This window comes from Magnolia sinica, chromosome 1, assembly GCF_029962835.1.
Source record: "Magnolia sinica isolate HGM2019 chromosome 1, MsV1, whole genome shotgun sequence".
NCBI classification, from domain to species: domain Eukaryota; kingdom Viridiplantae; phylum Streptophyta; class Magnoliopsida; order Magnoliales; family Magnoliaceae; genus Magnolia; species Magnolia sinica.
The window spans coordinates 141,054,280-141,077,544 of record NC_080573.1 but is presented as its reverse complement, the minus strand read 5'-3'; the positions used below and the strand labels follow the sequence as shown (position 1 = coordinate 141,077,544).

The window sequence follows — 23,265 nt, the reverse complement described above, 5'->3', positions numbered from 1 at the left end:
GACACAAGCTAACAGAATAATCTGGACTCCTCTCCCAAATATAAAATTTAGCTTGTTTGTTTAGAAAATATGAAGCTCTTTCCAAAAAATAACTATATATATATATATATATATATATATATATATATATATATATATATATATCCTGTCACTTAATAAATATGTTGGATGGCAAGAAAACATTGCACTGTTCCTAGGAAAATTTGAATGACAGCATTCAATCGCCAATGTTTTCATGTGGCATGGTCCCCTGAGTTTTAGATCTGCCTTAATTTTAGATTCATCCCCTAAAATAATAATGCGAAAAGGAAGAACGGTGTGAATAAAATACATGTCAGTATGCAATGCGCGTCATGGCAATCCAGTCCTTCAAAATTTCTGAGCGTAACCCAAAATATAGGGGATAAGATAATATTATCCATATAAGTTTAGAATCAAATTCCTGGTTGTAAAGGCATGCTAAGACGCAACTCGCGTCGTAGAAATTCTGTACATCTCTCTTGTGGTGATAGATAACATTGATATGTGGTCGACTAAGTGGATGGGCCGCATCACGAAAAAATAGTGGGATTGGGCAGTTACAGCAAAGGATATGTGGTCTGCGGAAGAAACATCTGACGAAACTCACATAAATAGATGGTAATAATGTCCTACCAACTTCATTTCTTCATGATACCATCCACGCCGTGTCCCACCTGATCAACAGCCCAGATCAGCCAGACATATTTTCTTCATGTATAGCGAAATGGGAGGTGCATGGAAATTCTATGATGCGATATGCATATTATCGTTTTGCTTTTAAATTTTAATTATCGTTCGGTAGCATCCCACTCACTTCTCCGCCACTAACATCAGTCACCAAACCAGAGAAATCTGACGCTTTTCGCCTGACGTCAGATTCCGTCGTGGTTTCCGCCGCTCCAAAGCCTCCATATTTTGGGTTTTTTTTTTATGCCAACTTACCCTCCAAAACCCTAATTCTTCTCTGCTTGAGTAAGGGGATTCGATTTGCCTTCAACCGAATCTCCGGCCATGGCGTCGTCGATCGGAGCGGCGAATACGGCCGTTCTGAAGGATCCTATGCTCCAGATCCAAGGATTTCAAGGGCTGAGATCTTCCGGTCTGCTTCCGTCGGGGCGATCCCTCAACACCTTGCCGGTCCGTCCGTCGAGTTCTTCGGTCGTGAGCGCTGTCTCTACCGTAAGGATTTTACTCCATCTCTCAAGCCTTTGTAAGCTTAGGTTTTTTTTTTTTTTTGATGTTCTGTTCTCGATTCCGCTAGCGAAATTTTCGTCCTGCGTTCCGAAATATTACTTCTAATTGAGTGGAGTTGGAGTGGGATTTTTATTTTATTTTTCAGAAAATGACCTAACCGAACTAATCTCTTTCCAGTCCTTGGTGGGCCGGCTGTGGGCAGGGCCTTCTTGGTGGGCTGCTGATCCTAGCCCATGGTGGGGCCCACTATGAAATATATTAGGTGTACAAGACCGGAGACAAGTTACGAGAAATGCGAAGTGGTGTGAATCAGGCCATTCATGGGGGGTACCTTCGTTGTGGAAAATCCAATCCGTCCAATCATCAGGTTGGTGGCACCTGAATGAGATAAATGTATGCTTTGTGAAAAATTGACTGTGGGTCTATGTCTGACACACACGATGGCCTGCCTGATGAGTTGGTTGGCCTGATTTTTGGGTCAGGGCAAGCTCATGGGGGGCCCCACCTGATGAAGGGCCTTGAAACTTATAATATATGTAGATTATATGTTGATTGTAAACATATAATTTATATATTATGATAAATGATCCAATGCTGGTAGAGACTTAAGAGCACTATTAGTAAGAGCTCTCTAGTTGCATTAGGACACTTGGTCAGTCCGATTGGCTGATCTGGACCATCATTAGGTCCAAGACACATTTCATGGGCAACCATGCGAAATCACACTGACTGGATGCTCCATACCATCCATAAGGTGGCCTTTTTTTCTATAGCCATCAGTTTTCCAAGTGATGGATGGGATGGCTAGGATCATGTTTGGAGTGATTCTTCAGAACCACAAGCGATCATGATGGGATCCACATGCACAATAACAATACATCAACTCCGATTGACTTGTTCAGGTTGAAGGTCATCAAGCTTGAAGTGTAAGCCCATGGTGTTAAAAGTAGGCTGATCTGGACCATCATTAGGTCAGTCCGATTGGCTGATCTGGACCATCATTAGGTCCAAAACACATTTCATGGGCAACCATGTGAAATCACACTGACTGGATGCTCCATACCATCCATAAGGTGGCCTTTTTACCTATAGCCGTCAGTTTTCCAAGCGATGGATGGGATGGCTAGGATCATGTTTAGAGTGATTCTTCAGAACCACAAGCGATCATGATGGGATCCACATGCACAATAACAATACATCAACTCTGATCGACTTGTTCTGGTTGAAGGTCATCAAACTAGAAGTGTAAGCCCATGGTGTTAAAAGTAGGGGTGGCAATGGGTCAGGGTTAGCCTAAACCCAACCAGTTTTCTAGATAGGCCAAGAATTGTAGCCCAAATCCGATCACAACCCATTACCTTGTGGCCGGACCAAACCCAGTTAAAATTCACCAAGCCCATGCCCAATCTGATCTAACCCATCCAACTATAACTGGATTGGGCTTGACTGACCTAATCCGATCAACCAAGACCAACTCGGATTTAAGAATGGAATTTGAGGCTGAGGGTATGACCAGCCCAGCTGAATTGGTGAATGCATACATTCATAAATAAATCATCTTTACTTTTTTTCTTTATTTTGTTTTGGGTTTTGGGTAAGTCATTTGGCTAAACCCATTGATAGGTTATATGGCTGGGTCAAATCAAGTATGGTTGAACCCAAGCCAGAGCTGTTACTTAAATGGGACACATCTATGGTCCGAGCTAAGGTATTTGGTAATGGTAATGGCCGGCATAAAGGCCAGCCATGTGACCGTTACGATACGGGCCATAATGGCCGTTTCGGCCCTTGTAATGGCCATTACAGCGCTGTAATGATTGACTTTTTTTTAAAAAAAAGGAAACCTTGTAATGATTGACTTTTTTTAAAAGGAAACCCTGTAATGATCGACTTTTTTTTTTTAAAGGAAAAAAATGTATAAGGATATTGGAAAATTTAGAAGAAATATGAGGATCCGAAATATGTATTCTTTTCTTGTTTTGAACATGTATTTGATGATGTAACAAGCCATTCTTTGGTAAAAATGCCGTCTCGGGCTACCTGATACTATTAACTTTGGATTGACTCTAAAAAGTAAACCTCTCATATTTAGGCTTCTAAATATCTAATATCAATAGATAATTAAAATTAAAATTATAAGTCTACATATGAGTAATATTGAATTGATGACATAATTATAAGTCATTACCTACTCACTATATAGGCTCCAAACAAAGATCGAGCATGGTTTGGTGGATTAGGGCCTGCTACATATAAGTATAATAAAAGGAAAATTGAAAAATGAGAAAAAAGTAGTAGTTACCACATTCGATATTTCTTAACAAGGTCCAAGCAGCTTAATTCATCGAATCCCACTCAATTTTGTGTTTTGATCCTCAAAAATATCCTATTGTAGTTTAAACTTAGTTTGTAAGCTTCCTTCATGTTTAAGACGAATAATGAAGTGGAAAAGGTGAAAAAAGTTTAGAATAAAAATTTTCAAAATGGGTCCTTTTTTGTCATATCAGCCTGTAATGACATATCGGCCCTGTAAATGCGCCAATGCAGGGCGTATCAGTCACTACAGGCATATACAGTCCCTTTTTTTAATAATGGACTAATTCACCCCTGTAACATAATCATTTTTTAATACCATTGGTCCGAGTCTAACCCACTACCCATTTAGTTTGGCCTGAATTGACACAGGACGTGAATTTAAATATGATATGCAAGATTTCAACCTTAGATCACACCAATTAAGAAACAATCACACAAATTCCACATCCCACATGAAAATCCAAACATTCAATTAAAGGGGAATCTATGTGGGTCCAAGCCGACACAGGCTAGGACTGGACCAATAAAATTATAATCCAAACGATGTCAAAGGGAAATAAAATCAACTACTCATGCATAAAAATCAGTCCCTAATCCAAGAGATTCCCTAATTTCAATTCAAGGAACCCTAAGGTGATAAAAATGGGCAAATCAATTAGGGATCATGTAATATAGGGTTAGGATTCATGAAAAATGGCTATGAGAGAATAAAAGAGGATAAAAACCTGAGTCAAAAGATGATCCTGCGTGTGGACAGCAACAATGGCCCAGACGAACGTGCGTGTGATCCCAGCCGCACGTGTGTGGGGCCCACTATTCAGAAAAAGGCCACCTTGGCCCTGGTCGGCCAGGGATGGACTCCAAAACCCTCAAATCTCAGCTCGATCCGATGTACGGTTTGTGCGTGGTGCTCCGCCGAAGTTTCAGCTCGCCTGCGGGCCATAATCTGAAAACCTGCTGTAATGAAGAAATCTGATGCAACAAAAAGACAAATTCAAAGTACAGATGGTGGGGGGAGATGGAAAAAAAGATGATGGAAGATGGGGGTGAATTGGGATCGATGTGGCTTCGCACCACGGTAGTTAGCCCTTCGAAAAGGGAGGGCTTCGCACCCACTTTTGAATTCTTCCACAACTCACGAAGAGAGTAGAAAAATAAAGCAGGAATTTTTTATTAACTTCAATGAATGAAAAGAACTAGAAGGGGTGCCTATTTATAGGGAGAACCCTATACCCAAAAACTCACACCATGTGCGACACCTATTACTTGGCGATGAAGTAAACTAAAATAAAAACTAACCAAGGAAATCTAATGCGTTCACGATGTTCTAAATAATAACAATAAGCAAAACCTAAAATATAAAACCAATCCGACGAGTGGGCCACGATCATGAGATTCCATGGTGGGCTTTTCTTGACTATCGGGCCACTTTTCTAAACCAAAACTTGTCTTATAGGTAGGAGGCCCTCCCTGGACGTCGTCATCGAGCCAGATCGATGGTGGGGTCCTCCTTCTACGTACGTATGTGCGTAGGGGTGGTGGTGTGCGGGCGTGTGTGTGCACGATGTCCTCATCAGCCTGAATCCATCTCAAAAGCAGGTCAGGCCAGTTGATCCACGGGCCAACCTGACCTGTATCTAAAATAGTCATTTTGCGCAACTCATATAGACTAAATGCTGGACATGTCCACAAATCCAACACCTATGAGCTTTGAGACACATGCCAAGCCAAGGTCTTGATTCAAAATGGAGAGGCGAGGCCGAGGTATCTAATAACGGAAATGGTCACTGTAACAACCAGCCTTATGGCTGTTATGATATGGGCCGTTACGGCCTTGTAACGGTCAATTTTTTTTATTTTTTATTTTTAAAAAGGAAATATATCGGCTCTGTGTTGGACAGTTACGTGCCTGTAATGGGCCTGTATCGGCTGTTACAGGTCCATTTCTGGCCATTTTTTTCAGAATGGCATTACGACCGCATTTTGTGTAACAGGTCGCACTGTTCCCATTACGTAACAGTAACCTGTTATGAATACCATGCTGTTAGCAATACTTGCAATCTGTGCTACTTGAGTAAATATATGGGTTTTGATTATTGAGTATGGCAAGGATTGATCACGGGGGTTCATTTAACCCACCATGTTCATAGGATGCATGGGAAGGATTTGATTACTCCTTACGAGTCATAAGCCTAATTGTGTGAAAAGTATTTCCCAAAAATACTGTGGCCCAGCTGGTAGTGCTCACTCTAATTTGTAGCCAGTCCAGAGTTCAAGCCTTGAAAAAGTGGATCCCTGATCAACATATCCAAGTATCAAAGAAGGGTAGTCCAGCCTTTTGATCTGAGATTTCTGCATTCGACATTTTTACTTTGCCGATTCCTAGTTAGGTTATTTGCCATTCAACTGCAAACTAAAGTATATACTGGCAAGTCTTGCATGCATCTTAGGTGCTATTCATGCCTTGTGTTTCTCAACTATAGTTTGCACCTGTTGTCAGTGGATCAACCTCTCTCTTTTTAGTCAGTATGCAGTTTTTAGCCATTCAATCTCTCTTTATTTAAAAAATAAAATAAAAAATCTTTCCAGTGTTATTGGTGTTAACTTGTATAACATTACACAAACATTCAAAACTAAAAGAAAAGAAGGAAATCTTCAGTGGTTGATCAACTTAGCTTTTTGTCTGCAGCCCGCAAAGCCAGAAACTTCTCTACCAAAGCGTAGCAAGGTTGAAATATTCAAGGAGCAAAGCAACTTCTTGAGATACCCTCTGAATGAGGAGTTGCAGACTGAAGCCCCTAACATAAACGAGGCTGCCACACAATTGATCAAGTTTCATGGTAGCTATCAACAGGCTAACAGGGATGACCGTGGTCCTGGTGGAAAGTCTTATCAGTTTATGCTCCGGACGAAGAACCCATGCGGTAAAGTTCCGAACAAGTTATACCTGGCCATGGATGACCTTGCCGATGAGTTTGGAATTGGTACCCTTCGTTTGACGACCAGACAGACATTCCAGCTACATGGCATTCTAAAGAAGAACCTCAAGACTGTTATGAGCACTATCATCAGGAACATGGGATCAACCCTTGGTGCTTGTGGGGATCTGAACAGGAACGTTCTCGCTCCTGCAGCACCCTTTATGAGAAAGGACTACTTGTTTGCTCAGGAGACCGCTGACAATATTGCTTCGCTGCTAACTCCTCAGTCAGGCGCTTATTACGACTTGTGGGTTGATGGAGAAAAGATCATGTCAGCAGAGCCTCTTGAAGTTGTGAAGGCTCGTAATGACAACACCCATGGGACGAACTTTCCCAACTCTCCAGAGCCCATTTATGGCACACAGTTCTTGCCTCGGAAGTTCAAGATTGCGGTTACCGTTCCGACTGATAACTCGGTGGATATTCTCACAAATGACATTGGTGTTGTAGTAGTTTCTGATGCTGATGGGGAGCCTCATGGCTTTAATATTTATGTAAGGCAAAACCTTTTTCATGTATCTGGTTTTCCTTTCTTTTTTTCCCATTATTGGTGCCTCAAAAGTTGATGAAATGTCAGGTTGGAGGTGGCATGGGAAGAACGCATAGGATTGAGACTACTTTCCCTCGCCTGGGTGAGCCTCTGGGTTATGTGCCAAAAGAGGATATATTTTATGCTGTGAAAGCAATTGTTGTTACACAGCGAGAGAATGGGAGACGGGATGACCGGAAATATAGTAGAATGAAGTACTTGATCAATGAATGGGGAATCGAGAAGTTCAGGAGTGTTGTCGAAAAGTACTACGGGAAGAAGTTTGAGCCCTTCCATGAGTTACCAGAGTGGGAATTCAAGAGCTATCTGGGATGGCATGAACAGGTGGACCCCGGTATCTGTTTATCTCTCTAACTGATGTATGATGCTTTTAATCTCTCTGGAGGGTTTTTGTTTTTATTTGTTTTTTGTTTGTTTGTTTGTTTGTTTTTATTTATTTATTTATTTTTTAAAATTTTTTTATTTTATCTATATACAATTTCAATCATCTAATGTTTTCTATGCTTTTGAATATATGCCTTTTATGCTCAGAATCATATCTATGTTATGGCTTCTGCTTCTGGTTTTCTCTCTAGTTTTTCTTACCTTTTGACATTTCTTCTCACAGGGTAATGGTGTGATGTTTTGTGGGCTCCACGTTGATAATGGCCGTATCGGAGGGACAATGAAGAAGACGTTAAGGGAGATAATTGAGAAGTATAATCTGAATGTGCGCCTTACGCCAAACCAGAATATTATCTTGTGTGACATTCGCCGTTCATGGAGGCGGCCCATCACCACGGCTCTCGCACAGGCTGGTTTGCTGGTAATAGCTATTGTTTGAATTCAGCTTTCTTTGAACATTATTCTGAGTTGGTTCTGTCTAGATTTTGTTCAAAGGATTGGGGGGGGAAATCATCTACGATAGGTGTAATATTCTTGTACTCTTCCAGGTTGCAGAGTATGTGGTTTGGTTTTAGCCCATAGTTCTAGAACTCGGTGACTTGACTTGAAACTTGGCCGACTCAACTCAACAAGATATCAAGAGTCACCATGAAATTCGATTGTGAGAGTGCTTAGGTGGTCTTGACTCAGCATAACTTGTAGAGTTGACCGAGAGTTTATTCAATGACTCGGTCAACTCAAAGCAACTTGCCATGACTCAAACCAAGTTTCTTACTTGGAAAATCATTTTTAAAAATAAAAGATAAAAAGTAAGAGGGGGGGCCCAAGCCCAAGACCTCTCTCAAAAGTACCAACGTCTCTAATCAGCACGCCAAGCACTGTTGCTTGGAATTGCTTTTTCTTTTTCATTTCGACCTTGTACAACTACGTAAAATGTTGATAACAAATTATAATTATTACATATTGCGTCTAGTCAACCCAACTCCACTAAACATCGAGTCGAGTCAAGTTTTTGAGTTTTTGAACTATGGTTTAGCCCCAGTGCTGAATTTCTCAACTTTACAAAAGACTGTAACATCCAAATGATAGGATCAAAGTAAACAAAAGCAAATGAAATGTAAAATTAATTAAGAGGTTGGATAGAAGATTGATGGGGGAAGTCTATGAATAATTTCCTCTCACTACGTACTGTGGAAAATGTTACAGATCCTGGTGAAATTTCAACTATTCGCAGTAATGCTGTTACTTGTTGCAACTATTTCTTGGGATCTCTCTCTTTACTCGGCTTGGTTTAGACATGCAATTTACATGTAGAATAACACATCTTGATGCCGGCTTGACTAGATTTCTCTGTGGACAGCATCCTAAGTACGTGGATCCCCTCAACTTGACTGCAATGGCATGCCCTGCACTACCACTTTGTCCACTGGCAATAACCGAAGCTGAGCGGGGGATACCTGACATTCTCAAGCGAGTTCGAGCTGTATTCGATAAGGTGAACTAGGAATTTCTCTGTCCTACTTTTGTTGAATTTTTTCAAGCATATAATGTGGAAATGTTACCACATAACAAAATCAAAATGCTTGAAAGAATTAGTAATATGTTGGTTTTTCTGGTACATGAAAACAGTGGATGTTTTCTTATTTCAGGTCGGTCTCAAGTTTAACGAGTCAGTGGTAATAAGGGTAACCGGATGCCCCAATGGTTGTGCCAGGCCCTACGTGGCTGAGCTCGGACTGGTTGGTGATGGACCCAACAGTTACCAGGTATGCTGAATGCTGCAATTGTTGAAATCCGATAAGCACAAATATCTGAGAGTGAGGGTTGCAATTCTTTTGATTTAGGTGGTGTTTGGAAGAGAACAAATTGAGAAATAATAATAATTATATTGCATGTGTGAACAGATCTGGCTTGGAGGAACTCCCAACCAGACCACTCTAGCCAAATGCTTCATGAACAAGGTGAAGGTACAGGATCTAGAGAAGGTCCTGGAGCCATTGTTTTATAACTGGAGACGTAAACGACAACAGGGAGAATCATTCGGCGACTTCACAACCCGTATGGTGAGGATGTAAAACCCCATTCACTTGATGAAAACCCTGATATCTGCACAGCATCCATTCTGTTACTTAGAAGCCTCTGAACATACCCTCCAATTAGGGGTGCGGGTGCCAATGAGTCGGGTCAACCCGATGGGTCATTGGACCTGACCCGGAAGCTAGTGGGTCTAGGTCCAAATTTTAGACCGATGGGGCGGGTTTGGGTCCAAAAAATTCAACCAGAATTACTAAATGGGTCAGTCTGGGTCCTCAAATTCAACCCAACCCAACTTGGACCCAGTTTTTAAATGCATAGATTTGAATATCGGTATCGTATCAGCCAATACAGCCGTATTGTATCCATATTGGCATGAGACGATACATGATATGGGGCTGTATTAGCTTGATACGAAAAAACTGACCCATGTCAGCCGATACATCGACATTGATAGGGGGCCAATGTAGGACGATATGCCCCATAAAAGCTCAATTTTTATTTTTATTTTTCAAAATTTCACACATCTCTTTTTCTTTTTCCATTTAAACAGTGGAGGAAGCTTAAAAACTCATTTTAGACTAGATTTAGACCTATTTTGGGGTAAAAACAAGTGATTTGAATGGGATTTGACAAATTATAACAAAGTGAACCATTATGGGAAAAATCGGAAAGAATGGTAAGCCTTCACTTTCTTTTTGATATTTTCATCTTCTTTTTGTTCTATTTTAGTGTAATGGGCCCTAATTCACCAAACCATGCTTGATTTGTGTTCAATTAGGGCCCATTCAGTTGACCTTGAACTAGTCAAGCCGACAGACAACATTCTCATCAAAGAATGGTCCAATACACCATCATATGCATGTCCAAAATACAAAAAATAAAAATAAAAAATAAAAAAAATAAAAGAAGAAGAAGAAAAACAGATAGATTCTTGAATATCTCATTATTCCCATTTTTCCTGATATTTTCTTTAATTCTTTGGCTTTATTTTATTTTATTTTTTCGACCGATATGGACCGATATTGATATGCGACTCCTATGTCGTATCGTTTTTTGGCCATGCCAATACACTCTCGGATACCGATATTCAGAGCCATGTTTAAATGCATCAATCTTTGGTCATGCTAAAATGGACCAACCTAGACTCATACCCAATCTAGACCTAAGAAAAAGTAGTTAATGAAGTATGTGGGTTGGCTTGTTTTCTTTTGGGTTTTAGTAAAAGGTGGTTATCCATCTGCTTGACAATTTGGACTGTGCAAGTCGTGGGCCCCACCATTGATCGAGAATATATCAAAAATAACACAAGTTGAACTACCTTAACGATTTGATTTTACTTGTTAAATATGGACTGCTGGCCATTTTATTTGTTACCATCAAAATTGATTTTGGTATTGCTTTTGACTATGCCAATAGTTATGCCACCTTTTTCAAAAAGGTGGTTATCAAGGTATCCAAAATTGGTTACGTATTGGCCGTAATGGCCAATACGTAACGGTAACAGTGTCAACCGTTACGCGATATGGCCCCAAAACGGGGCACCTCGGTTTTTTGGGTTCGTAACGGTCTTTACGGTACCGTAACAAACGTTACATACCGTAACAAACGTTACGGGCCATAACCCTAAAGAAAAATGGAAAAATGAAGAAAAAAAATCTTTTTTCTTTTTTCCTTTTCTTCTTCTTATTCTTCTTATACTGTTGTGGTTGTGGTTGTGGCGTTGCTGCAGCTGCTGCCCTTCTCCTTGCTCTCTCTCTCTCTCTCTCTCTCTCTCTCTCTCTCTCTCTCATTTCGGTCCCCTCTCTCTTCTTTCCCTCTTTTCTTTTCATTTCCCTCTCTCTTCTTTTCTTTTTCCAGAAAAAAACGAATGGACCACGCAGTTTACACACACACACACACACACACACACTCTGCAGTGCACACGCACTATTTTATTACGTGGGGGTGGGGACCACCTTGATTTATGTATAGTAAATCCATGCCATCCATAATTTTTCGGGTTCATTTTAAGGCATGATCCTTGAAATGAAGGGATCAAAATCTCAATTGGACCACGCAGTTAAGATTGAATGCCCACCGTTAAAATCTTCTCAGGGCCCATTATAATGTTTATTTTCGATCCAACCTGTTGATGAGGTCACATGGACCTTCACCTTGATGAAGGGAGAACACAAATAACAGCTTGATCCCAAAATAAAATGTGTTAAGAAATTTTTAATGGTGGGAATTAAATCCTTATTTTGTGATCCACCTAAGATTTGCATCAGCCTCATTTTTTGGTCCATGCCCTGAAATAAGTGGGCAAAAAGGATGGACCACATGGATATACAACAAATGCATTAAGGTAGGCCCTACTATTAAAGGCATGCTCACTAGTAGTCCACCGAAGATTTAGATCTACCTGAATTTTTTGGACCATGCCTTAAAATGAGTTGGCAAAACGGATTGACGTCATGGATATACAAATACATCGAGGTGGCCCGCCTAGCCCACTAGTGGTCTAACTAAGATATGGATTTACCTCTTTTTTTCCAATACCCTTAAATGAGTTGACAAAACGGATGGATGACATGTATATATAATACATAATCGAGTGAACCCCACGTACATGGCCCTAAAAATTTATACATGAGGTATATATCAACTCAAAATTAACCAATTAAATTTTGGGACCATTGTTGCTGAGTCACAATCCCAAAATTAAATTGTTTGAACAATTTTCACTATTAGTTTGCAGACACTTGTTTTTTGAAATAGGAACATTTGATATTTTTCATTTTTCACTGTCCAATAAATGTCCATCAATCCATTAGTGGGATAAGTGCCAATAGATTGTATTAATTTGAGGCTAGTTTAGGGCATCAAACGGTCCCCTAATTAGCCCCGAATTGACAACACTATTTACCCCAATTTAATTTTAATTTTTTTTAAAAGATCTATTGAGGAAAATGATATCAAATTGTTAGGTATATGAATTACATAATAGGATACAAAAGTCCCTAAACTCTGTATATTGAAACGAAATGTATGTGAGTCACGAAGTATGCAATGCACTAGCACTATAAATAGAAGGAAAACTTGAAAATATAAGATGTTTGGGTATTACATTCATTATAGTAAATTTATATAGATATTATATAGTTAAAAAACTAAATATAAAAGGTTTGCAGTTAATTCCAGGTTGTCAAGTTCATAAATCCATCAGACAACCTGGTATAGCATTCTCACCAAAGAGTGGACCGTCACACCACCATAAACATGTTCCGAATTATAAATGAATACATATTTGGAATATTTAGAATATTACGGATTTAATGGATATTTTTTTCATAATTTTTTGACCTTTTTTTTTGGCACCGTTACACACCCCGTATCAGCCGATACGGGGCGTATCCATATCGGTAATGGTGGGCCCCGTTACGCCCACCGATACCGCAACGGAACACCTTGGTGGTTATCCATCTACTATTGATGACAATTTGGACTATGCGAGTCATGCTCCCCTGCGCACCTACGCACGTGCGCACCTTTGCACACGTGCCATGAGTGTCAAATCTGAACGGTCCATGTGATGCGGAATCCCATAAAACCCTATAACACAAGTTTTCACCCCGATCTAATATTCTGGTGGGCCATAGCAAAGAGAAATGCAAATCAAGGGAGGAAACTGTTTTCAGTTTTCATGGCCCATCAAAGTTTTAGATCAAAGTAAAACTTGGACCTAGGGGGTTTCAGGAGGTGCTGCTTCACATGAACGGTTCAGATTTTTGATCCACCTCACATATGATGGGTTCCCAAAAAAGTTCGTACTACGCTGGTGAGCGTTTCCCTATATATATATATATATATATATATATATATATATATATATATATATATATATATATATATATATCACACAAATTGAACTATCCTAACCATTTGATTTCACTTGTTAAATATGGACGCTGGCCATTTTATTTGTTACCATCAAAATTGATTTTGGTATTGCTTTAGACTATGACAATAGTTATGCCACCTTTTTCTAAAAGGTGGTTATCCATTTGCTACTTGTGACAATTTGGACTATGTAAGTCGTAGGCCCCATTGTCGACAGAGAATATATAAAAAATCACATAAATTACACTACCCTAACCATTTTATTTTACTTGTTAAATATGGACCGTTGTCCATTTTATTTGTTACCATCAAAATTTATGGCCAGCAATGTTGTTAAATTGCACAAGCAATTGTATACCATCCAACTTGTGTGGTCACTTATGCGATTGCACAAAAAATAAAAAAAAATCAAAAAAATCAAAAAAATTTAAGAAAAATTGGAAAAAATCTGTTTTTCCCCCGTAAAGACTTAACTACTCCCATCAATTTTCAAACTAATTTGTATAATATTACCTATACTATCTAAGTTTTTAATTACTAAAAATTAACAAGTCAACAACTCAATAAAAACTTAATACTTTTATTGATAAACAAAACCTACACAGTACAAACTATAGATTTACTATATACATTGTTCCCTCTCCCATTATAGCACATCACTACCATCACCATCATCATCATCATCATCATCATCTCCATCATCAGAGTCATCTCCTTCTTCACCGTACATTTTATCTTCCTCCGTTTCTTCATCATCTGTCTGCACAAGTTGCTCATCCATTTCTAATGACCGAGCATCTTCTTCTTGTACTTCAATCTCAATATCATCGTCTTCTCCTTGACTGCTAGGCGCAAGCCTTGTCCTACTGGTCGCCCTTCCAACTCCTCTTCTCTACCGTTGAGAACCTTTTCCAAGTGTCAATCCATAGGCAACGTCTTCGATTTGGGCCCATGTAAGGTCCTTGTCAGCAAAGACTGGATCCTCTATCTCCACAAGCCACACACTATCTGCCTGCAAATCATTCAAGCTGATGGGATTATAGAATTCAGGCTTTTCTCGCCTAGCTCGGAATCTTTCCCGCAGCCTCTGGTTATATTGGACGAAAATCAGGTCATTGAGTTTCTTTTGTTCGAGCCAAATTTTATTTTATTTTTCGTGTGAATCGGCATTAACATTTACAATGTGTAATATTAACAATTTAGCATTGAAATTGGAAGTGAATTATAGAACTTTAAGTTGTAAAACTTACCAGCTCGAATGTAACTCTAGTTACGCTTGCAACCGATTAAAGAACACGTAAGGCCAAGAATTCTCATGGCCAGCTTCTGTAGTGCCAGATCCCTCCCAGTCGGGTCATCTCCATCCATAGACCACCAGTCAACTGTGCAAATAAGTCTAAGGTAGACACTTTCTCACTTAAACTTCTTATATTGTAAGTTGTTAATGCAGGGGCATTTTCACATCGGGCTCGAGTGGGGTAGCCCGTGGGATGCGGGGACGCACTTGGGGGTGAGTGACCTATGTTATTTGGGGCTTACAGGGGAGGTCTTGTGTTCGAGACTCCTCACCGGGGGTGATTAATGCAAGGGCATTTCACACCAAGCTCGAGTGGGGTAGCCCGTGGGATGTAGGGACACACTCGGGATGGGTGGCCCATGTGATTTGGGGCCCACGAGGGGGTTCGGCAGCTTTTAGAGCAAGTGGTTAATTGTCCTGCATCAGTTGTACAACTTAATAGAATTTCATACTTGGCAATTTCATACTTCTATGCCTGATAACAATCTCTCTTGACCAATTCTCTACACTCTTTAGGTAGAAGTTCAGCTCTCGAGAAATTTTTTCTCCTTCTTCTTTGTCTGGAACCATTTTTTCTAAAGTGTCTAGAAATCCGATCATATGGAACGCGGTTGCCGCAATCCGATTGGCGGACGCAAAGAATACAACTAGATTTAGGATGTAGGCAGCCGAATACAAAGAGGATGACATTTGCTGCCCTATGTAGCATCTATAATATTTAGGATGGGCTGGTAATCATGTTCTTTATAGTTGATGTGTTCCATTATTTTGTTTATAGCGTTATCCATCGCATCATAGATATAACTCATGGGTGGATTTTTATCACCGTCCACCAATCACAACACACTAAGGGTTTTGATGATTTTAAGACCTTTACCACTTGAGCCCAAAATTAAGCTGAAAGAATGGTTTGTTGGACCGATTTTTGTTTAGCATTCTTTGTCCATGGCCCGTTATTCCAATCGGCTGACACTACCAAAGAGCTAAGTTCAACTTTCTTTGAATGTAATCTTTGTAGTGTTAAGAAAGTTATTGCGAATCGGGTCACGGTTGGACAAAGGAAGTTGCACCAAAGGTGGCTTCTCATTTGATGGAGAATAAAGGCATGCTTGTACATAAAAACCATGATCCTCCAAGCCCTAGCAACTACTTTAAGATATAACTTGCATATATCTTCTGACATTAAATTGACACAATGTGTTGCGCATGGTGTCCAAAATAAGTGTTGCCTCTTCTCCATAAGTTGGCAACCGACAGCTGGAAAATTAGCTACATTGTCCGTAATAACTTGGACAACACATTCCTCTCCTACCTCTTCAACTACACTATTTAACAATTTAAATAAATAATTGGCCATGTGAGAATGGACCGATGCATCCATGGGCTTTAAAACGTTGTCCCAGTTGGACAATTTACAAGAAAGTTTATCAATGTCCGACCAAATCTATCAGTCCATCCATCGGCCATTAATGAACAACTATATATTTTCTAACTTTCTTTGTATTCAGAGATAAAGCTTGTAGTAAAGTTCACCTCCTTTTTAAGGCAACTCCCCCTCACTTCATGATAGGAAGGGGGTTTCAAGCGAGGTTCAACTTGACCTATAGCTTCAACCATTACTTTAAAACTATTCATCTTCACGGTGTTGAAAGCTACACCAACTTGATACAACCACTTTGTAATGTACTGAATCATGGTTTTTTCTATCTTTAAACTGGTTTTTTAAAGTGGTTTGGGCAGGTCCTTTACCCATTTGGTCAACTATATTTTTCGAATGTAGTCTACACCATTTATCCATAAGCCCATGCCCATGGGCCCTTTTAGCGACCGGTCTAGATCACCTTGTGGATGTAGGTGGTGTAGATTCATCCAAATCTACCACATTTATGTCCTCATAAGCTTCTATCTCCATAAATTCTTCTTGTATGGTCGATGTGTCATATCTTTTTCAAGCATGTTTTCCATATACTACATGATTTCCCTACAGATTTCTGGAGTAACATTAGTACATGCTCTTGCATTTGCTCTTGATGCTTGCATAATGTGTTGTTTATGTCGGCTAATACCACTGGAACTTACTTATCCACATATGTCAGACACTACATGGGACTTATTGCTGGCACTTTGATAGTGCCCGTACTTCCAACCTAGGTCATTTGACTTTGCCCCTTAAAGTAAAAGATTGGGAAGAAGACATGATGGCACTATGTAGTAGCCTAATAGGGTAGAATAGTTCACTGTAGTGTGTGTAATATATTAGAGTCTAAGTACTAAACAAACTGAGTGAGTAGTGAGGAGTACATACTACTAGGTATTATTTAGTATAGTAAGCAAGTAAAGTAACTACTAACTACCAAGTAGTAAGTAAATACTACTAAATAAAGTAAATACTAAAAATACTAAAAGAGAGAGGGAGAAATTGTCACTAGTATGGTTGTAGAGTTACAATTGAGAGAGAGAGAGTTGACTATTCTTGAGTCCTTGGAAGTTGGACAAGTCCTTGGAAGTTGGAAGTTGAAACTTGAAAGTCTTGAAAGTGAGTCTTAAATGTTGAAAACCTTTCTTTTCTTGAACTTGGAAGTCTTGAACTTGAAACTTGAATCCTAAAAACTACAAACTATAAACTTGAAATAAACTAGAAATTAAAAATAAACTAGAAACTAAAAATAAACTAGAAGCTTGAAATAAAATAGAAATTAGAAAGTTAGAAATAAACTAGGATCTAGAAACTACAAACTACAAAGTACAAACTAGAAACTACAAACTACGAGTCTACAATTACACATTTACAATTACAATTTATAAATTACAATGAAACACAAAATAGGAGACTTTGTTGTTGGTTGACTTGAATCTGGAGGTTGTGTGCTTGCCACTTGAGAGTTGAGACTTGACTCTTGAGTTGAGTCTTGAGTCTTGACTCTTAATAAATGATAATATCTGAAAGAAATCAAGAATATATCAGACAACACAAGTTAAAATAGAGATTATAAATTAAAAAATTAGAATAGGATATTAGAATGGAGATCAGAATAAGAGAATAGAAGAGAGAGAGATAGAGTGAATAGTATAGAGTGAGTGATTCTTTTTCTTGCTTCTTGCTTTTAACTTCAAGTGAAAATAGTAAAGAATAAAGATAAGAGAAATTATGAAGGAGATTACGAGAGAATGGGGACTTTAGAATGATGTATGAGAGCAAGAGAGTGTGTGTTGAGAGTTTTAATGAATATATATTTCAAATGGAGGGGGAAGTGCTTTTTTATAGGCAAAACTTTCGGAAAAAAAAAAAAGTTCTAACGGTCAGATTTCTTACCGTTGGAATGTATGCGATCACATATGCCATTATGCAATCGCATACCATCGCATATGGCATATGCGATGGCCATATGCGACCATCGCATATGCCATATGCATGGATCTGCGTGATTATGCGATCACATATGACCAATGTTTTAAATATCGTTATCGCATAATGTATCGCACCCTTGGGATACGGATACATATTGGTTATCGGTTGTATCGTGCAATGTATCACTGTTGTTGGGAAACATGGGAACATTGGGAAATTGGTCGAATTTTTCAATTGAACTTCAGAGATTGTTGAAAAAGTCATCAATAAATCAAAACATTACCAAAAAAAACTGCACATAATAAGGGTATCCTTTGTATGGGGTCCTAATATATGCGCTTTCCAACTAAACTGATGCAAATATATTCAAACTCTATTCATATAATTTATAAACGTAAGAAGACGTGTATGGAAACAAAAGCAATACATTCAAAAGCAAAAGAAGAATCACTAGATCAGGTTACATACATGTTTAATTTTGTGTTTGGATACAAAGATTGCAACTGATTTGTGAGAAATTTCGATTTTTCTCAATTTTCCGCAACTTGACCCATCTCGCCTAAATCTCAAAATCAAAGTTCCAAATCCATGATTTTTCATGGAAAATATGAAGAATCATATTTTTGTAACCATTTGACACTAGTTTAACGTGATTTACAACAAAAACATGGATCAAAAATCGAAAATGCTCACTGAATCGAATAGGTGGGGATATATCGCCACTACCTGTGCATTTCGTATCGTATAAGTGGGATACAAGATATATCATGGGATACATCGCATAGGTGGGATATAAGATATATCGTGGGATACATCGGCTGATATTGTCGATATTTAAAACACTGCATATGACAACTTTGATAGCCACCACCAATTGGATGAGAAGGAACATTATTTGTGTGAAATCTATGTTGTATTTCTATACCCAACCCACGTGAGGGGTTGGGTCTTGGTCGACTTAGACCTAACCCATTAAATTAATAGGTTGGCAATTTTTTACTTTGAACCCAACTCTTACCCCAATTATAATTGGTTAGCTCTGGGTCCAAAAGTTCGAAGCAGTTCTTTAAATGGGTTGGGTCCAGTCCCAGCATTTGCACCCCTATCTCCAAATGCAACCAAAACAATGACAAGGAAGAAATCCTCATTGTTTCTGCACATGTACATTGTTGAAATATTCCCTTTCATTTTTTGTGGTTGCTACACCATTCCCATCTGATTATTTCAGTAGATTAGATTTAAGTTGTAATTCGGCCACTTGCGCTATGACACAGGGCTTTGGCAAACTGCAAGAGATAGTCGACAAGTGGGAAGGTCCAGTGATCGCACCATCACGGTTTAATCTGAAGCTTTTCACTGACAAGGAGACGTATGAAGCCATGGATGAGCTCGCAAGTCTGCAGAACAAGACTGCTCACCAGCTGGCCATGGAAGTGATCCGCAATTTTGTCGTGGCCCAACAAAATGGCAAGGGTGAATAATCTCGCACCATGGAAACACAGATTGGCATATCCTTTTGTTTGTGTCAGGACCATGGAAGAGTTTTTTTCTTTTTTTCTTTTTCCTTTTTAATTTTGGTCAGAAGATGATACTTTGGTTGGATATATACATAAACACGGATTGATTTTTTCTTATTTTATTTGTTTTGTTTTGTTTTTTTTTTTTTCTTTATGGGTAACAGTTCTTTATGGGTAACAGTTTTGAATGCAGATTAATCTTATCCCTCTCATGTCAATCTCGATATGAGAGTTTGATTGCTTGTCTGGGGAATTGTTCTCAGTTGCTGCTTGCAGAAGGGTCTTGGAGAAGGCAGAAAGGATCTGGACTGAAGAGGCGATTTGCTGCGCCCATGTGCAGATCCAGGGCATTGAAAAGGTGGGATCCATGGTGAACATGCCTTGATGCAAAAAGAGGTATACTTTGTTACTCTTGCAGATTGTGATGGATGATAAGCAGGTAGCCACAGGTAATTCAAACTGAACTGCCCAAATTATGGGTCCCATTTTAGGTGTATCACAAACTACCTCATATGACACTTCTTTTATCATACAACTATCAGGATGGTGGATTGGTGGAAATTTATCAGATATAAAATGAAAAAATTCTAACCATCCTATTTCAGTGAACTAGTTCCATGAATCAAAGGTTAGGTTTGTTCAACCAATCTGATTTTGGGATTGTAACTTGGCTACAGTGTCTACAATTAAGACAGTTTATTTCAAGTTAAAGGAGTGCAGTGTGTACCATGTGTGAGTGACTTTGTATCGAGCATCATATGCTATAAATATCATTTGACTCGCAGATCTGAAATGATCCCGCTTGATGAGTTGACCTAATGAAAGTTTATTTTTGGGCCGTGGGACATGCTCACCTAATGAAAGCCGTGTGAAGGTTTGCAAATGCTGCAAACTACCTCTTTAATACTTGGTCATGCAAATATGTCCTTGGAGAATATTTAAACGATTTCTACTCATAAACCGGTGCTTGCATAGAAACAAATAGGCCAGTCCGTGAGTGTGCTGTAGCATATATATAAATATCACCGTATGGATGGTTGGAAATTCTTCTGTTAATAACACAGTTATGAAGTACGATATACAGAGAAATTTTCTGGGAAATGGAAACGCTAGCGTAGGTTAATGGATTCTTCAGCTATGTCCCATCCGTGGGATGGCCCATTGGTTGCTAAGCTAAGGTCTACGAGCATGTACATTAGCTGCAACTATACACTGACCAGAGCGATGCGGCCATTCATCAGACCAGTCCTATGGTTTCCGGGTCCTTGGCTAGCCAACCGCCATGCCCCCACACGTATACATGAAATTTGTATGGTTGATAAGTAACTAAAAGAGCAGCCCATCAGATCATCAGTAGGGCTGTTGATGGGCCACAATTGTGCTGGGCAGGCTATGTAAGACCTAGATCTGATCAAGGCACGGTCAAAGTGGACAGGCCTGAGCATGGCCGGTTCACCCACTTTGGTTCAGGATCTGGGCTGTCCACCAGGTGTGCCCCATGGTGGCTCACAAATCAGGACAGTCCAATCAAGAAAATGCCCTTGAAAACCCTAAAACGGGCTGGGTGGGTTGCTTTTACAAGCATTCTGAGCCCGGCCCACTTATTAAACAGGCTTGAATTAGAGGCCCTGGCTTGGTACTCGGCAATTAACGGCCGTGATGGTCAGACAGGCATCCTTTTCTAACCACAGCATATAGATGGTGGGCATCCCGCGAGAAAGACTGACCGGATAATGATAATAATAAAAGAAGCGACGCTGGGAAGAATGTCTCACTCCCAGTAGGATTCGCAAGAGTAGTATCCTCGAATCATTTTTAAAGGTTAGCGTTACTGTATATGTTGGGTTTTGAAACGTAGTGCAACGAGTCTATCCTCAAAAGAGGTCTGTGTGGTGATGCTGCTTCGGATCGTCTCCTCTCAAACGCCACTGCTCTCTCCCTTCTCCCTTCATCCCAACCGTACATTCCCTTCTCCTTCTCACGCTAACAGCAATTTGGAGAGGAGGAGATGGTCTCTCCATGCGGTGGAGAAAGAATCTCAGTTCCAGATCGATCGAGAAAAAGCCCGGGAAGCGTTGCAGAAGCTCGACCAGCAGCTCCAGTCCCTCTCTCAGAGAACAGAATCCCCCTCCAAGAACAAAAGGGATTCCTCCTCCCCCTCTCCTCCTTACTTTGGTACTCTCTCTCTCTCATAGTAGTTTCTCAATCTCTTTCTTCCTTCTCTTCCCCTTGGATCTCTCCACCTTCTACGAGTAACAGAAACAGGACGTTTGTGATTATAAGAAATGATGCAAAAAGCCAATGGAAGAAATCGGCCATCACACATTATGGGGGAGTCTTACTCTTCTCCTACACACCAATATGGCATGTGTGGTTGAGATCCAGGCCATTCAGTGGGTGGGGACAATCTGGCCCCGCCCTGATTTTGCCTGTTGAATTTCGAACCTTTCTTAATGATTTTCCATTGGATGCCTGCCAATTTGAATGGAAGAGTAGTCCTACTAGTGTGATTTTCGGGCTATTTCATGTGCGCCAAACGTGCATGATGAGTTTCTACAAATGAATATTCCATGGAAATGCAAATTGCTTCTAAATCTCTCTACACAAATAAAATATAAAATTCATAACTGGAATCTGTGGGAAATCGCTTAGTCTCACCTGATTTTTGTTGAATTGGTGTAATCTTCTCAGACCCCAGTTTAGAGAGAGAGTTAATGACTGGAAGGAGGACTGAAGAAATGCCAGAAATTTCCGGATCATATCTTGCATATTCTGCGGTTGCTCTTGTCATCCTCACCGTCTTTAACAATATAGTGTTCGGCCTCTTCATCAAACCATCAGTGGAAGGCGTGGAGCCTGCCCCAGCCACTGTAAGAAGAGAGCCTTTGAATGCAGAGATGATGAAGCAGGCCCCACCACTCATGGACCAACGCTGATATTGCAGTTGCTTCAGCTTTAGTAAGTGATGGACTTTCTCTAGCTCTAATTCAATATCCAACTAGTGATTATACTATCTGTACTGATCGTCGTATGCAAACGGGTATGTATGCATCCAAATTTTATTTTATTTTTCTTTTAATATTTAAATCGATATCATTTTATTGCTGTAAATTGTGTTTTAAACAGAGATCAATGTCATAGTCCAACGCTTATGTATTTTTAAATGGATTTCAATATCAAATGGGTTTGTACCCCTCACGCAATCTAGTTTTCTTCTTTCGTGGGGACATCAATTCGATTTTTTTTTTTTATTTTTTTAATATTTTATTTAGAAGTGTTAGGGAATTACTTAGCACAAATGATCCAGGGTAAATTGAGTCGATACCTGAGCCATCCATTGAATGATTAGTAGGGCTGCAACTTGGGTTCGGGTCACCCCTGAACCAGACTGACCCAACCAGAGAAAGCTATTTCATTTGTTTTCCCTTCTCAACCGGTGTCAAAATGGTATTAATGCACAAACAGGTGTTATTAATATAAATAATCATTAAGTATTTATAGAGAGGACTTTAGGTTGAGTCCGGGTTGGAATTCAGGCAGTTCAGTTTGCAGGTTGGATTCACCTGAGTTTGGGTTGGGCATGGGGTCACCCTCAACCTGAACTGATCTCCCTCATTTGCATCCCAAATGGTAGCTCTAAGTGCAGCTCTGGAAGATATATAGGGCTCTTAACTAAGTTGGGTTCAGGTAGGATCCTATGGTACCCATACCCACATTGAGTTTGGGTCCTTTTTTTTTCT

At 39.6% G+C, this 23,265-nt stretch overlaps 3 protein-coding genes across 4 annotated transcripts in view; all 3 read left to right on the top strand.

The window, feature by feature from the left end:
• Positions 1–5,471, top strand: part of LOC131221439 (guanylate kinase 1-like) — a 77,865-nt gene extending 72,394 nt beyond the window's left edge. Inside the window, exon 11 of the mRNA XM_058216694.1 lies at positions 5,461–5,471. The gene's annotated coding sequence lies outside the window, so the exon portion shown is untranslated. The remainder of the gene's footprint in view (positions 1–5,460) is intronic.
• LOC131221423 (sulfite reductase [ferredoxin], chloroplastic-like) lies at positions 700–19,642 on the top strand. 2 transcript variants are annotated; one of them, XM_058216677.1, is made up of 8 exons: positions 700–1,200; positions 6,221–7,006; positions 7,090–7,386; positions 7,670–7,867; positions 8,807–8,941; positions 9,096–9,212; positions 9,351–9,509; positions 19,283–19,642. In XM_058216677.1, the coding sequence occupies exons 1-8, from the start codon at positions 1,033–1,035 to the stop codon at positions 19,487–19,489; spliced, it is 2,067 nt and encodes a 688-aa protein (XP_058072660.1). In that variant the 5' UTR covers positions 700–1,032; the 3' UTR covers positions 19,490–19,642. The 2 variants fall into 2 exon arrangements, with proteins under 2 accessions (XP_058072660.1, XP_058072667.1); XM_058216684.1 differs by lacking the exon at positions 700–1,200 and adding an exon at positions 1,462–1,582.
• Positions 19,643–21,238: 1,596 nt separating this feature from the next.
• On the top strand, positions 21,239–22,723 carry LOC131221491 (uncharacterized). The gene is made up of 2 exons (XM_058216761.1): positions 21,239–21,700; positions 22,217–22,723. Exons 1-2 carry the CDS (start codon positions 21,421–21,423, stop codon positions 22,459–22,461), a joined length of 525 nt encoding a protein of 174 aa, XP_058072744.1. The 5' UTR covers positions 21,239–21,420; the 3' UTR covers positions 22,462–22,723.
• Positions 22,724–23,265: the final 542 nt, after the last annotated feature.

Coding starts and splice junctions, on each gene's coding strand:
- LOC131221491 (XM_058216761.1), top strand. CDS start 21,421: ATGCTGCTTCGGATCGTCTCCTCTCAAACGCCACTGCTCTCTCCCTTC. Junction 21,701..22,216: donor CCCCTCTCCTCCTTACTTTG/GTACTCTCTCTC, acceptor TAATCTTCTCAG/ACCCCAGTTTAGAGAGAGAG.
- LOC131221423 (XM_058216677.1), top strand. CDS start 1,033: ATGGCGTCGTCGATCGGAGCGGCGAATACGGCCGTTCTGAAGGATCCT. Junction 7,868..8,806: donor TCGCACAGGCTGGTTTGCTG/GTAATAGCTATT, acceptor CTCTGTGGACAG/CATCCTAAGTACGTGGATCC. Junction 8,942..9,095: donor TTCGAGCTGTATTCGATAAG/GTGAACTAGGAA, acceptor TTCTTATTTCAG/GTCGGTCTCAAGTTTAACGA.